The sequence below is a fragment of the Loxodonta africana genome, chromosome 1 (genome assembly GCF_030014295.1).
Source record: "Loxodonta africana isolate mLoxAfr1 chromosome 1, mLoxAfr1.hap2, whole genome shotgun sequence".
In the NCBI taxonomy this organism is placed as follows: Eukaryota; Metazoa; Chordata; class Mammalia; order Proboscidea; family Elephantidae; genus Loxodonta; species Loxodonta africana.
This window is the reverse complement of record NC_087342.1, coordinates 213,277,806-213,293,360: the sequence shown is the minus strand read 5'-3', so window position 1 is coordinate 213,293,360 and position 15,555 is coordinate 213,277,806. Positions and strand designations below refer to the sequence as shown.

General features: G+C 38.3%; 1 protein-coding gene across 14 annotated transcripts in view; it reads right to left on the bottom strand.

The window, feature by feature from the left end:
• The window catches only part of UTRN (utrophin), a 616,684-nt gene that overhangs the window by 313,908 nt on the left and 287,221 nt on the right, over window positions 1–15,555 (bottom strand). For all 14 annotated transcript variants that reach the window (XR_010323082.1, XM_064291826.1, XM_023551169.2 and 11 more), the window contains 5 exons: window positions 14,735–14,884; window positions 12,182–12,257; window positions 8,978–9,192; window positions 6,366–6,483; window positions 2,200–2,405 (listed from right to left, as the gene is read on the bottom strand). Coding sequence is in view for 13 of the 14 variants with exons in the window: in XM_064291826.1 (XP_064147896.1) it covers window positions 2,200–2,405; window positions 6,366–6,483; window positions 8,978–9,192; window positions 12,182–12,257; window positions 14,735–14,884 (765 nt within the window). In the remaining variant the exon portion in view is untranslated. The remainder of the gene's footprint in view (window positions 1–2,199; window positions 2,406–6,365; window positions 6,484–8,977; window positions 9,193–12,181; window positions 12,258–14,734; window positions 14,885–15,555) is intronic.

The window sequence follows — 15,555 nt, the reverse complement described above, 5'->3', positions numbered from 1 at the left end:
GTCTATTCCATTCCTTGTGCTAAACATCTCCTCCTTATAGAAAGTTCATTCAATTAGAAATAAACTTACTATTGTTGTTAGTTGCCACTGAGTCGGCACTGACTCGTGGCAACCTTTTGTATAATTCAACAAAACTCTGGCCCTGCACCATCTTCATGATCTTTGGTAGGTTTACGTTCATCGCTGCAGACATCATAGGGCCTTCCGATCTAGGGGCTCATCTTCCAGCACTAAACTGAACGATGGGTTTTCATTGTCTAATTTGAAATCAGAAATACATTTCCAGAATTTTCTTTCTACTCTTAGTCTGGAAACACCACTGAAACTTGTACACCATGGGCGACCCTGCTGGTATTTGACATCCTGGTAACATAGCATCATAGCAACACACAAGCCACCACAGTACAACAGACAGACAGACAGGTGGTGGAAGGAATCAACTATGTGTTATGAAATAGAGATAACTAGAAATACTTTCTCTACCACTTGAATGGCAATTTTATCACTGGAAATTCCTATCTTTGGACTCAGGTTTGTTTTTATTCGGGAAAGTCCACTATAAAAAGATAAATGCTATTTGGCGGGCTATTATTCCATGTTGGCATCGGTTAGCATTCATAGGAGATTGCTCCTCATCTGGTTCTTTAAGTGAAAGAAGAAACTAAGACAAGTCCCAGAAGGACTGAGAACCCGAAGAACAAAAGGCTCTAAAGGGAAAGTGGGAGGGTTATCAAGATTAGCACACAGAACTTTCTTCGGGATCCTCCCTGACAAACTGACAGACAGGTGAGGGGAACTTACTGTACAGCTCCTCTAAATGTGCTTGGAGAAATGGAAAGGGCTGACAAAGGGAAGCCTTCCATCCCTCACCCCTGAATCACTGCGTATGTTTACAAAGTTAACTGCTAGGATGGATGAAGCAGCCAAGCAAGGTTTACTAAAAGTTAGCTTGAATAACTAAACCGATGCTGAGTATGTTAGTAGGCGTTGGTTCCTTGACACATGTCTTCAATCGCTGAGTCACTGGATCAAGACACCCCCCATGAAATCTAATCGACAAGAGACTATTCGTATAATGCTTTCCTGTAGCAACTGGCAAAAAAATCCACCCAGTGTTTCCAAAAATAAGAACTATACTGTTGATTAGAAAAGAATATTCTGAATACGCTGATTTAAACTTTGATATCACTTTTGATTACATTTCTCATATTAAGTCTGCAGGGACTTTGCTGACTATTACTTCGGAGTTATTTAATGAAAACGATCAGCAGGTCTCATAAACACTGAGAATGATTCAAGAAACCAGCAAGCCTGGTGATGTGCTCTTTAAATTGTAACCATGCATATTTGTGAAGAACAGCAACATGTTTAGGATTTTTTTGTTTCATACATTCTTTACTATATTTCAAAAATGAACCCTTTCATCTTAGGTTATCCAAAGGGCACGTAACGATTATACCAAAATATAACATAACAACCATAATTTCCAGTTCAAGAATATTTTCTATCACTGTAGAGACTTTAAAATAATTAAACCAATCACAAAAAAGTACCTGCCATTATCTTATTGAATAAAATGGCTCAGTAAGAAAGGTATTAAAAACAAACTTATTACCCGATTTGTTCACTACAGTAGCCCTGGAATCAAAGTCTCATAAATTTTTATAGTCTTCAAGATAGGGAAACCAAACCAAAAAACCAGACCCTTTGCCGTCGAGTTGATTCTTACTCATAGCGACCCTATAGGACAGAGTAGAACTGCCCTATAGGGTTTCCAAGGAGCAGCTGGTGGATTGGAACTGTCAACCTTTTGGTTAGCAGCTGTAGTTTTTAACCACTGTGCTACCAGGGTTCCCTCAAGATAGGGAAGGAAGGGAGCGAATGGAGGGTCCCATGGATGCTGACAATGTTCTCCTTCTAGATGCTGGTTGCATGGGTATGTTCAGTTTGCAAAAAAAAAAAAAAAATCGCAAGCTAAACATTTAATACGTATGCATGACTCCAAGTTTTTTCCAAATAATCTTGGTCAAATACTTCATATAACTTTCAACATGTATTCTAAGAACTTGGGAAAACATCATTCCAGGGTCTGAAAAATTACAGTTAACCAAAGGGGGTAAAAAAAAAAAAAAAAAAAAAAACTACAACAATGTGCATCCAACCAAATAGTATCACCAGAAAATATCTAATGAGTCTTACTTGGTTATCAGAAATCTGTTTGATAAGTGGATCCCTGCGGGATTGCTGAAGAATATAGAGTTGAGCCTCGTACTTCCTCATAAGCTCCTCAGTCTCTTCCCGATGGTCATCCCACTGCAGACTGTCCATGATCATGTCCTCCAGCTGCTGCTGCCGGGACTGCACACCATGCTGAGTGCTGTCCCACTGGCTCTGGACCTTGTCCACTGGTGGGGGGATGGTGGGGGAAGAGTAAGAAAAATAAACCCCAGAAGTAACTACCAGGAAAAGGAAAAGAACTGATTATCAAACTTACCATAAATAAGTCTCTAAATACGAAAGAGAAAGGCAAGAAGTTGATACGTACATTTTAAAAGATATCTGAGGCATGCCTGCCACACTACGCAGACATACATTTCTGAACCCTGGCTTGAGAGAAAAATCGTAGACTGAACTCTATTTTAAACGCACTAAAACATCTCACAATAAAATGATCTGCCACTGTAAACTGGTAACACACACACACAAAAATCATTTCCTACCTAATTTTTTATATATTAAGTCTAGTTTGATGAACAGAGAGTTAAGAGTACTTTAAGACAGACTGTAAGACGTAGACATAGTCATTTGTCATCCACAAAGAAGATTCTCCAAAGTACTCTTGATTTAAAAGAAAAAACAAATGAGGAATACTTTTCACATTTGCTTTACTCTAACATGAAACCTCTCTAAAAGCAAAAGTATTTGATAATTTGAATCCAAGAGAAACACTAAAGAAAAGCAGATTCTATGTAGTCAGCAGTTTTTCAGTGTAAAAATTCAAAAATAGCTTTTCCTCCCTGCTTCCTTCCCCCACCCCCGTCCTTTCCTTCTCCTCTCCTCTCTTTTCTCTACTTTGAAAGAGAGAGCTGAAGAATTGTAAACTGTTGATTAATTACTCAGGGGGCAGCTCATGAACTTCCAATGCACCAGTAACTAAGAGCTTTGAACCCCTGCAAAAGTCCACTGATAATAATAAGATGGAAGATTAAAAATAGCTGCTAGAAGATGCAGAAACAAAGAAACGATAAAGTAAAAGATCTGAACAGAAGATTTCAAAAGGTGACTTGAGAAAACAGAGTAAAGTATTATAACGACATGTGCAAAGACCAAAAGGGAAGAACACACTTGGCATTTCTCAAGCTGAAAGAACTGAAAAAAAATTCAAGCCTCAAGTTGTAATATTGACGGATGCTACTGGGAAAATATTAAACGATGCAGGAAGCATCAAAAGAAGATGGAAGGAATACAGAGTCACTATACCAAAAAGAACTCGTCCATATTCAACCATTTCAGGAGGAAGCATATGATCAGGAACCAGTGGTACTGAAGGAAGAGGGCCAAGCTTTACTGAAGGCCTTGGTGCAAAACAAGGCTCTAGGAATTAATGGAATACCAATTGAGATGTTTCAACAAATGGATGCAGCAGTGGAAGAAATCTATGCCAAGAAATTTGGAAGACGGCTCCCCAGCCAATCAACTAGAAGAGATCCATATTAATTTCATGCCTAGTTCAAAGAAAGGCGATCCAACCAAAAGCAAAAATTATCAAACAATATCATTAATATCACATACAGGTAAAATTTTGCTGCAGATCATTCAAAAAGGGCTGAAGCAGAACATCAATAGGGAACTGCCACAAGTTCAAGCCAGATTCAGAAGAAGACATGAACCAGGTATATCACTGCTGATGTCAGACACATCCTGGCTGAAGGCAGAGAATACCACCTATATGCTGAGCTATGCAATCTGTACACACACACACAGGAAAAAAAAAAAAGAGAGAGAGAGAGACAGAGAGAAAACAACAGAGAGACAGGTAAATTGGAAAGGGAAGATATTCAGGAGAAGGAAAGTCTTGTACAACACCTCAAAAGAATTGTTGCACAAACAGAGAGATGGTGGAAGTAAACCAAAGACCCAGTAGAAAAAAGCAAAACAGAGCTGGCTTTGTAAATAGTTTGGCATCATTAAAGCCAAGATGCTCCCCTGCCACGTGGGGAGAAATGGAATTGCTCCAGAGTTCCCTAATAGGCACAACCAATCCAGTAATAAAAATGAGAAAAGACCAAAAAAAAAGCCTTATTTAGTAAAAATAAACCAACAATTTCGGATGCTAAAAGTTCTTTGCTAACTTATCTCCTGTAATAATCTTGTTGCTACCACAACTATTTTGATATCTAAATACAGGGAAACAGTTGACTTTCTTGTCATTAGACAATATTACAAATATTTATTCTTCCAGTTTACGCTCTGCCACAAATATTTATTAAGTCACTAATTTGTACAAAGCACTGTGGGAGGCCCTAGGGACAGGAAGGTGAATATTCACAATTTCTTTATGGAGGGGAGAGGAAACCCTGGTGGCATAGTGGTTAAGTGCTACAGCTGCTAACCAAATGGTCAGCAGTTCAAATCCAACAGGCTCTCCTTGGAAACTCTATGGGGCAGTTCTACCCTGTCCTATACGGTCGCTATGAGTCGGAATCGACTTGACGGCACTGGGTTTGGTTTTGTTTTTTTTCTTTTTTATGGAGGGGACAGAGAATTAAAGTAGCTATGAGATTACATCGAAGCGGTGGGAAAAAAAAGTCCACAGCAGAAACTAAAGATAGAAAATTCAGTTTCCCAGGGACCAGAAGAGGGTGCGGAAAACTCCACACAGGGGGTGACATTTTAGCTGCTGCAAAGAAAGAACACAGAGAAAGGTAAGAATGCTAGGAAATGTCAGGACGTTTTAAAGAGCATATACAGTGCAGAACGGTTACAGGTGGGGCCGAGGGCTTAGTGAGAGAGATGACCATGAAAGCATGCCGGGGCAGATTGTGACAGTTCCTAACTGCCATTCCTGAGAGGTTAGACTTTGTTTCGTATACCGCACAGACTTCACAAACACTGTCGAGCTAGAAGGAAAACTCCAAGCAGGGATTTTTGTTATTGTTTTGTTTATTTTTCGTTTGCTTTATTTTGTTATTAACAAACCAAAAAAAAATCCAAACCCACTGTTGTCAGGTGGATTCTGACTCACGGTGACCCTATAGGACAGAACAGAACTACTCATAGGGCTTCCAAGGCAGTAAATCTTTACGGAAACAGACTGCCACATCTTTCTTCCATGGAGCAGCTGGTGGGTTTGAACTGCAGACCTTTCTGTTAGCAGTCAAGCACTTTAACTACTGCACTACCAGAGCTCCTTGTTATTAACTAACGTATCCCCGAATTAATGCCAGGCACACACGCACGCAGCGGTTGTTCAGTAAACATTCGTGGAATGAATCACTGAATTTTGAGAATATGGGTTGAGGGCATAGTAAGATCAAGCTGTGGTGAATAAATTAGAATGGAAGAACAGGTTTGCATTCCTATGGGTTTCTCTAAACTCTTGTTTCTTTGATTCCTTTAAAACAAATTCTAACTTAGGAGAAAAAAAAACCCAACGTGTTAGTAATTACTTAAAAGTAATGATGTTTCCTGACAGGGAACGCAACAAAGAACCCCTGAGGGAGCAGGAGAGCAGTGGGATGCAGACCCCAAATTCTCGTAAAAAGACCAGACTTAATGGTCTGACTGAGACTAGAAGGACTTCAGTGGCCGTGGTCTCCAGACCTTCCATTAGCCCAAGACAGGAAACATTCCTAAAGCTAACTCTTCAGACAGGGATTGGACTAGACTATGGGATAGACATTGATACTGGTGAAGGATGAGCTTCTTGGATCAAGTAGACACATGGCATCTCCTATCTGAAGGGGAGATGAGAGGGTAGAGAGGGTCAGAAGCTGGCGAAATGGACTTTAAAAGAAATAGAGGAAGGAAGGAGTGTGCTGTCTCATTAGGGGGAGAGCAATTAGGAGTATATAGCAAGGTGTTTATAAATTTTTGTATGAGAGTCCGACTTGATTTGTAAATTTTCACTTCAAGCACAATAAAAATTAAATTAAAAAAAAATGATGTTAACACTTTAAGAAATTCACAAGGGAATTTGACACTGTTCACAAAAAATAAAGCATTCTAAAAATAAGAGAAAGTCAAGTTTTTTAAATTAAGAGTATGAAATAACATTAATTTTAATTGAATAATCTTTGAAAACGTGTGTTGCCATTTTCAGAGAAAGTGGACTATGTTGTGGTTTATTTTGTTTTTTAACTTACATTTTTCTGTGATTGCTGTTCTCACATCAGAACTGGAAGCTTTATTTTTCAAATTCTGCGCCAATGTAAAAACGTAATCCAGTTGAGGACGGCGCTGTTCTAAGTCGGCTTTTGTGTTCTGTTAAGAAGAAATTTTATTGGGATTATATTAATAAGCCATAGGACAAAAATACTAAGCAAAATTTGCACTGCTGACATCAAAATTATCATGGTTTCCGCCATTATTGTTCTTGTTGTTTTTTCCTATCAGGTACAGTGAGGCATTAGCAATGTGGCCTAGAAAGAGGGCATGATTTAGAGGCTGAAGTACTGAGATCAAACCTCAGCTCTCTCATTTATCACCTGGGTCACAGGTGAGGTACTTCACCTCACTGTGTTTTAGTTTTCTCAAAAGGAAACAATACTCCCAGCTCACTTACATCAAGTCTGAGGAAAATATATGAAGAAAATCACTTTGAAATCTAAAAATTACTCAGAGATGTAAGTAGTTATTGCTGCTGCTGATGGCCTGAATACTCGTTCTACAGCAGATATGAACGTAAACTAATGCCCCTTCTAGGGACTGGTATAGAAAAAAAAAACAAACCCATTGCTATAGAGTCAATTCTGACTCATAGTGACCCTAAAGGACAGGGGAGAACTGCCCCACAGGGTTTCCAAGGAGCGGCCGGTGGATTCCAACTGCCGACCTTTTGGTTAGCAGTCGAAATCTTAACCGCTGTGCCACCAGGGCTCCAGGGACTGATATCAGCTATCGAAAAAGTGTTCGTTTGAATAAACGCAAATTATATCATCTTAGACATGAAAAACTGACACTGTAGGTATTTTGTGTCTCTTAGTACTGGATAAAGAATGGGCAAAAGATCAACAGCATCAGGAAAACTGTGTCTTAAGTAAAGCACTAATAAACAGCCATAAAGATTAGAAAATCCAATTTACAGTAAGTACAAGTGCCGCTGCAAAGTTTCTCTTCCCAGCCCTTCCTCTTTATGAATTCTCTAATTTTGTAGACTCTACTCACTCGTATAATTTCAAGTATTATCTGTAAATGGATTATTCACAACTTCCCATCCTTAATCCCACGGCTTTATCTCAATGAATGCTAATCACTTCCTTCTAAGTGGCAAAAGGGCTCCTCAACACAACCTATCCAAAGTTAAAACCCTCAAACGCTCTCATCCACACCCTATTTCTTCTAGTCCCCATTTCCACTAGTAGCAATGGCATCAGCCTAGTCACTCAGAGAGGGCTCTTTTTGCTGTAAGCTTCTTGCCCCCACCAAGTCCACCTATGCTCACTATGGCCAGACCATTGTTATCACCGGTCTTCAGCTCAAATTAAATGAAAACAAACAAAAAAATGAAAAGAAAAAAAGATGCTTGCCAATTGTTTACAGATTAAAGTCCAAAAGGCTTTGCGTGGGTTACAACCTCCCTCACAAAGTGAACCTAAGCTGTTTTTCTGCCTTGGTTCTCACTACGCTTCCTTCCTGCACAAACACGGAACCTAATATCTCTCGTGCTTCCCCCACCTGGTGTCTTTATTCACTTCGTTCCCTACACCAAGAATGCCATTCACTCATCTCTACACGTAATCCCTTCCTCCTTTTAACTGCCCTAACACCTTGCATATGGCTTCCATTACATTCTGCCTTACACAGCAGCCTGTCTATTTACAGAGCTCAGTGTCTCTGCCCAGTGTTAGCTTATTTGTAATCTGGATATAAGCACTAACCGCCTCACAAGATTGCTAAACAAGCAAATGAGCCAACACATATAAAACACTTAGAAAAATCCCCAGCACACAGTAAACACTTAATAAAATTAGTATAGCTTCTATTATTACCTCACTGTGTACTCCCAATTTCTATCTTTTCAGTATCCTTATACCACAACCTAGCACACACTGCATGAACTAAGAGCTTTACCAATTGATAGTCCATGATACATGTGAGTATTCAATTATAGTCAGGAGATTTCTAATGACACAAATAAGCTCAAAACCTGGGTTCGATTCCCAACCAAGGCACCTCTTGTGCAGCTACCATCTGTCTGTCAGTGGAGGCTGGTGTATTTGTGATGAGCTCCCAGACTAAGACAGACTAGGAAGAAAGGCCTGGTGAGCTATTTCCAAAAATCAGCCAGTGAAAACCCTATGGATCAAAACGGTCTGATTCCATTGTACACAGGGTCATCATGAGTCTAGTGTCTACTCAACAGCAGCTACCTACCAACAGGAAAAGCAAGCCTATGGGTATGATGATAGCAGCTAACAAATAAGCTCATTATAAGCTGTGTATAAGTTGAAAAGAAACTTCAGGAAATTATCCTACATCACACTTAAGATGAAACGTAAGAGTAGTTTACGTTTACTCTAATGTGCCTAGCTTTACAGCTCCAGTTTAAGTTTTTAAAATACAGAGTTTACAGCTTAAGTTAGTAAACTGATCTGCATTACCAGGGTTAGCCTAGATGGCTGTTTAAAAGATTAAAAAAAAAAAATTTTAACTCCATTCTTTCATAGTTTAGTAGGCACAAAAAGGATCCAAACTGATCTTTTCTCTCTGTGTGTGTTACAGAGCTTCCGAATAGGGCTTTACACTATGCACCTACTTTCATTCGGGAAACTGTCTTATTGATCTCTTCTATGTCCCCAACCGTGACGATATTGGACTTTAGCATCTGGTCAATCAATAGCAGCCAGTCAGCTAGCTCTGTTATAGTTTTATCCAGATCAGCGGGAATCGAAATTTCAGAAGTGCGGTGAGACTGAACAGGGATATCTGGCACGGATGATACTAGCACCACCTTTTGGACACTAGGAGGAGCTGAAATAAAAAACACAGCAAAATATCAACAAAGGAACAGGAGATTTTGATTGTGGGGGTGTAATGGTGACATATGTGTGTATCTAGGTAAAACTTAGTTTAAGTAAAAAATAAAATTCTAAGGTTTTTATTTTTTCATAATGAAATGGCTATGGTATTTTTTGCAGTATCTATATACCTTTGATAGCCATAAAACCGATAAGCAAAGAGTCTCAACAATATCCTCCGGCAGCAATATCACAGAAGTAGCAAACACTGATAACTGATACAAAGAGAAATTAAAATAAGCAACACGTGAACCATGAGAAAATTAGGAGTGGTATTTTATTTTTTTAAGCTTTTTTCTTAAAGTCAATTTATTGATAATTTTCTATTCTTTTTTTTATTTTACTTTATAACATGAGCAGTACTCATTCTTCAAAACGGCACTGTGAATACCTATTAACATTCTGGGTATATGTTCACTAACTTTCATTAAACCCTTCTCGTACAGCTTGATATTTAGCTTGCTTCTGAAATATTATTTTTTTAAAAAAACTTGCAAGGACTATCTTTTTGTATTTTTGCATAGTTCTGATTCCCACCTTAGTATAAATTTCTCAAAGTAGAATTACTGGGTCAGAGAATATTAAAAAAAAATGAGTGTTTTGAATAGTCGCTGCTATATTGCTCTCCCTAAAAACTGTACCAATTTAGACTTCCAGCAGTAGCATGTGAAAACAATAACCATCGTGCATCTTTACCAACAATATTCTATCTCGACGGATAAACACACATCTTTCACCACTGTTTCCACTTCATGGTTTTTTGGTTAGTACAAAAGGTGAATATTTTTCATGTTTACTAACCAAATATGGTATTATTTTTAATAATTTGTGCTCTTTATCTGCTTCTTTATCAATTTAGATTAACTTATACAGAAAGATAAAACCAAAAAACCAAACAAACCCAATGCCGTCAAGTTGATTCCGACTCATAGTGACCCTACAGGACAGAGTAGAACAGCCCCACAAGGTTTCCAAGAAGCATCTGGTGGACCTTTTGGTTAGCAGCCATAGCACTTAACCACTATGCCACCAGGGTTTCCATAGAAAGATAAACATGTGCCATATTGCTGAAAACAACTTGGGGATTTTTTTAAAGTGGCATTTTCTTTTTCACATACAGATGTTAACAAATTTGGAGTGATCAAATCCATCAATCTGTATTTGGTGACCATTTCCATAGGACGTTAGAGTTAGAAACTCTTGTCTTCTCCAATGATTTGATGACTTTTTTTTAATTTAGTTTTTTGTTTGCTTGCTTGTTAATGAGGGGAGGCTGTTGTTTTTCTTCTGTCTTGAGACAAGAGATAGTTAATTTTATATCTACCTGGAATTTATTTTGGCATACGACGTATTAGCTCAGGCTAAAATAGTTTTCTGAAAACATTAGTCAATCCGTAAATTCAATGTAATTCTAATCAAAACCCCAACAGGTCTGATATATATAACTTGACAAACGCATATACTCAAATTGCTGATTTTAAAATTAATATAGAAAAGCAAGGGGCTGATAATAGTAAAAAAAAATTCATTTTTGGTAGGGAAATACACCCTACCAAATATGGCGCTGTATTAAAAAAAAAAAAAGTATTACTTAGTAGTAATAATTAACTGGGTGTATTATGAACCCAGATAGTCCAACCTGCCCCTTGGCAGGGGCACATCGTAGATCAACTGAGGAAGAATCTACTGTTCAATAACCGATGTTGGGGAAAGTGGTGACCCTCAGCGGGAGGGGGGAGTTAATGGAACAGATTTTGAGCTCACGCTCACCATGCAACAATTTATTCTTGTGGGATTAAAGACCTGAACATAAAACACCAAAAGTATAAAACTGGTAGTTGAAAATATAGAAGAATTTATTTATGACTTCAGAGGACTAAAGGAGCTCTGAAGTAAAAAACAAAAAAGGTAAGCTATTAATAAACCATTACTGTTTGAGAATTCTGTAAAACACACGATAAAGATTTTAAAAGACATCAATTGAGCGAAAAGGTATTTGTAGTGCACAGTGCAGATAAAGAAGTAGAAATCAAAATACTTTAAAAAAAAATTCCAAAAAATCAACAATTCACAGAAGACAAAACAAGAAAGCCAAAAACATGAAAAAATGCTCAACCTCACTGGTAATTAAAGAAATGCAAATTAAAATGAGATACTCTATATTCACCGTCAGAGGTCCTCAAAGTGAGATCTGGGGGGCAATTGGATGCCTACAGGCTCTTCCAACGGGTCAGGGAGACCAAAGGCGTCCTTGAGTGGTACAGCAAATGGTTAATGTGCTTGGCTGCTTACCAAAAGATTAAAGGCCACCCAGAGGTGCCTTCAAAGAAAGGCCTGACAATCTACTTCCAAAGAATCAGTTGTTGAAAACCTTATGGAGCACAGTTGTACTGTGATACACACAGGGTTGCCATGAGTCAGAATAGACTCCACAACAACCAGTACCGGTAAAAGTAAGCAATATTTGTCAGTAAATAGCTTCCCTGGAAGGGAGGACTTTTCTAAATCTCCAACTCCCACCTTGTTCCAAGGATATCTAAACCTTTTGTTTTCAGTCATCATCCCAGGAACATGATAACATAGCGAGTTATAGCAGATTTCCTTAAAAGTCGCATTTACCCAGCAGACGATTCCCCAGTGTTCCCACCCAGCCTCTCCCCTGCCTCTCAGCAGGATCCATCGATGCCCAGGCCCCGTCTAGACCAGAAAAAGGCAAAAAAGTATTATCTACCACCAGAGGGAACACTTGCATGCGCTGGGAAGTCAACCACATCTTGTGTTTAAAGAAAATGTTCTTTTCAAAGAATTGAAGGTAGAATAATAAATCACAATTCTGTGCTGTTTTGAAGTACATTATTTCTAATTCACATATGGCACTCGAAATCATAACACTGTCACTGTGTTTACTGAAAAAACATTAAAAGTAATAAATTTTATCTTACCAGCGGTCCTTGTCTGTGAAACAGAACTGGATTCCTGGATGCATTCCTTTAATGCAGTGGGCAGTTCCCTGTATATCTATCGTATCAGACCAAGAAGAAGAGAATACTATATAAATAAAGATAACTACATTTTTTAAAGGGAAAAGTTATTCTAAATGATAGCTCTGCCTCTTTTCTTCCCCTTAACACCTAAGCTTCTGGCTGGACAGCCTCATCTGTACTATCGCCTACAATCTTGCTTAAGTCTTCCACTCCACTGACACTACTATCATCAAGAATGCCAACCAGTCCTTACCTGATGTGGCCTCTCTGTAGCATTTAAAACTGTTCACACTCCTTCCTTGACTTAACATTACTTACTCTTGACTTTACCTCTCTGACTGTTCTTCCAGGTGCTGCTCACGAGCTCATTTTTCTCTGTCCATCAATCAAATATCAAATATCAACATCTTCTTAACCTTGACCCTGGACTCTCCCCTGGGTCATGGTTTCCAATGGTTTCATTTACCATATGGAGTTTTGAGAGGTTGATAACTCCCAAAAGCATAACTTCAGTCTAGCTCTCTCTGTGAATTAGGTATCAGATATGTCCAAATCTGAATTCATCATTTGTCTCTCCTGACGACCCCCTCCACAGACTTTTCTAAAGACTCCAACCAGTCTTTCGCTACTTATCCTTAGAGTCACTCCATCCTTCTCTACAGCACAGCAAAAGTGGTCTTTCAAAAAAGTAACTCTCCCCCCTTAAAAGCCTACCAATAACTGGCCACTGCCCTCAAGGTACTGGGAGCACTGGTGGTGCGGTGGATAAGAGCTACGGCTGCTAACCAAAAGGCTGGCAGTTGGAATCCAGTAGCCGCTCCTTAGAAACCCTATGAAGCATTTCTACTCTGCTCTATAGGGTCACAGTGAATCAGAATCAACTCGACAGCAATGGGTTTGGTTTTGTTGGTGAGCCCTCAAGATGGTAACTTGTTCTCAAACTAGAATTCAAATTTTTTGTGATCTGTAGTGAGGCCTTCAGGATCTGATCTCCACAAGTATCTTTTCACCTTATACTCCTACTGAGCTACACGCAGGACCCAAAAATACTGTGTTCATTCTCAGTCTCCTCCAGGCCTTTTCACCTGCTGCTTCCCCTCTCTACAATACCCTTCCCTTCAATCTTCACCTGATCAATACTTAACCCATCCTTCATAAGTTAGTTTGGCTTTCACATCCTCCAAAAAACCTCCAATGGGTACCTCTAAAGCCAGCTCCATGCTCCAGCTTTATGTACCCACGGAACAGCTCATATTATCACTGCTCGTCTACTTGTCTCAGCCACAATACATTCTTTAGATGAGAAGCAATGACATACTCTTTGCTGTATTCATAGTTCTTAAAATAGTGGCTGGCATAAAGTGAGTGTTTACAAAAAAACCTATTAAGTGAGTGAATGAAAGCATGAATTTACGAAACATTCCAGATTAGTATTTCCCAAAGTGTGTTTGTGGAGATTCTCTGTACAATAAATACTGCTTGGTCTTAGATATTCATAATTCACCTAAGTATAACAGAATTTATACAAAGTTCTACAATAAAGAAAGCTTTATCTTTGTCTAACATAATGCTCACAAATGGACAACCATGTCTTTTTCTAAAACAATGCCCACTGGCATGTTTTTCCTGGCATGTTTGAGATGGTGGCCAACACGTCTGGAAAGGAATGTAAGGGAGAAAGCATAGCACGTGAAGTCAGAGAGATAAAAGGAAGGTAGAACCTGAGGAGTCTCACAACTCACACTATCAACTTCGGCTTTTACTCTGAGTGAGATGGAAAACCATTAGTGGGCTCTGATCAAAGGAGTTCCTTGATCTGAATTACATTTTAACAAAGTCACTGTGGCTGCTATGTTGAGAAGAGACTGACAAGGGCCAAAGGAGAAAGCAGGGAAGCCAGAAGCCTGTGGGCCATTTCAATGATCAAGGTAAGAAATGATAGTGGCTAAAGAGAACAAGCTAGTGGCAATGCGGAGAGTGAGAAGGGGTCAAATTTATGTAATTTTCGAACCTAAGAAAAGTGAAAAGAACCATACAGGGATACAGGGAACAACCATATACAACTCACCTTCTAGAATATTTAAATTGTACTCTATTTGCTTTATCATGTACCATACCATCTAGTCTTCATCCACCAATCCATCTATCAAGTAGATACACATATTGAAGGAGGATCTGATGATGATGACTCCAAGGGTGATGATGTTTTTATTATTGAGTTATCTAATTCACATACCATAAAACTGACTCCAAGTTCTTTTTCTTTTTAACTTAAGTAGTTGTAAGAATATAATTTCCATTAACTAAGGTGGGAAAAGTACATTAACGTTCAAGGAGGAGGTAGATATCAGGAACTCGATTTGTATGTTAATGCCAGATGCCTATTAGACAAACAAGTAAAACATGCCCATATCTGGATATACTTAAAGTAAAACAGTTACATGATCCCACATCTTTGACAACAAGATCAATAACCACGAGACAGGTGTCATGGTAACACTGTATGCACACCTTATTCCATGTCGTATTGACATTTCTTAAGCTTTCTGAAATTTTATCTCTTTCTTGTAAGCTCAGACTCTTATCTGAAAGCATTTCCAATTCAGTTCTATTCAGCCATTTGAGTTTATCAGCTTGAACTTCCATCTCCTGGGTTAAATCCTAAAGGGGTCAGAAAAGAGCTCTAGTTAGAAGGTTGTCATTCTGGAAAAAGTTCAAGAACTGTATCAGGAATCTCTTTGAAAAGCAGTCTACAAACGCAGACTTTTAATTTCTTAGATGAGAAATAAACTTATAAGAAGGCTGAACTCATGTTAAAAAACCGATATACACAGAAGTGAATACACACATTCAAGAGTGTATATTCATGTGCACTTGCACATAAACACTGTTTCTCTCTCTGTCTCTGAACAGGGTCATATAAAATTATATTTACATTACTAATTTAACATTCTAGTGTTAACTGTTGGATAATAAAAATTATGTCTGTGCTAATAAGACAAAAAAAAGCAACATTTTATGATCTTATCTGGTAATCTAAATCATTTGCAAAAGGGATATGCCAAGAAAACTACTGAAAATTTTTAATAAAACAAAAACAAACTGGTTAGATATCTGTCACATTTTGAAAAGAAAATTTAGTAAATGTTTGCCACATATTATTTTCACCATTATTAAACACTTGAAAACATTTACGTTAGAATTTTAATTGCAATTTTTAAGTTTTTTCCTTAAGTTAGTAATCAATTTCTTAATGTATGTGTTATTGTAAAAATAATTCAAACACCTTGAATTATGCAAAATAAAAAACCACCATTCGTCTGGCAGTTTGT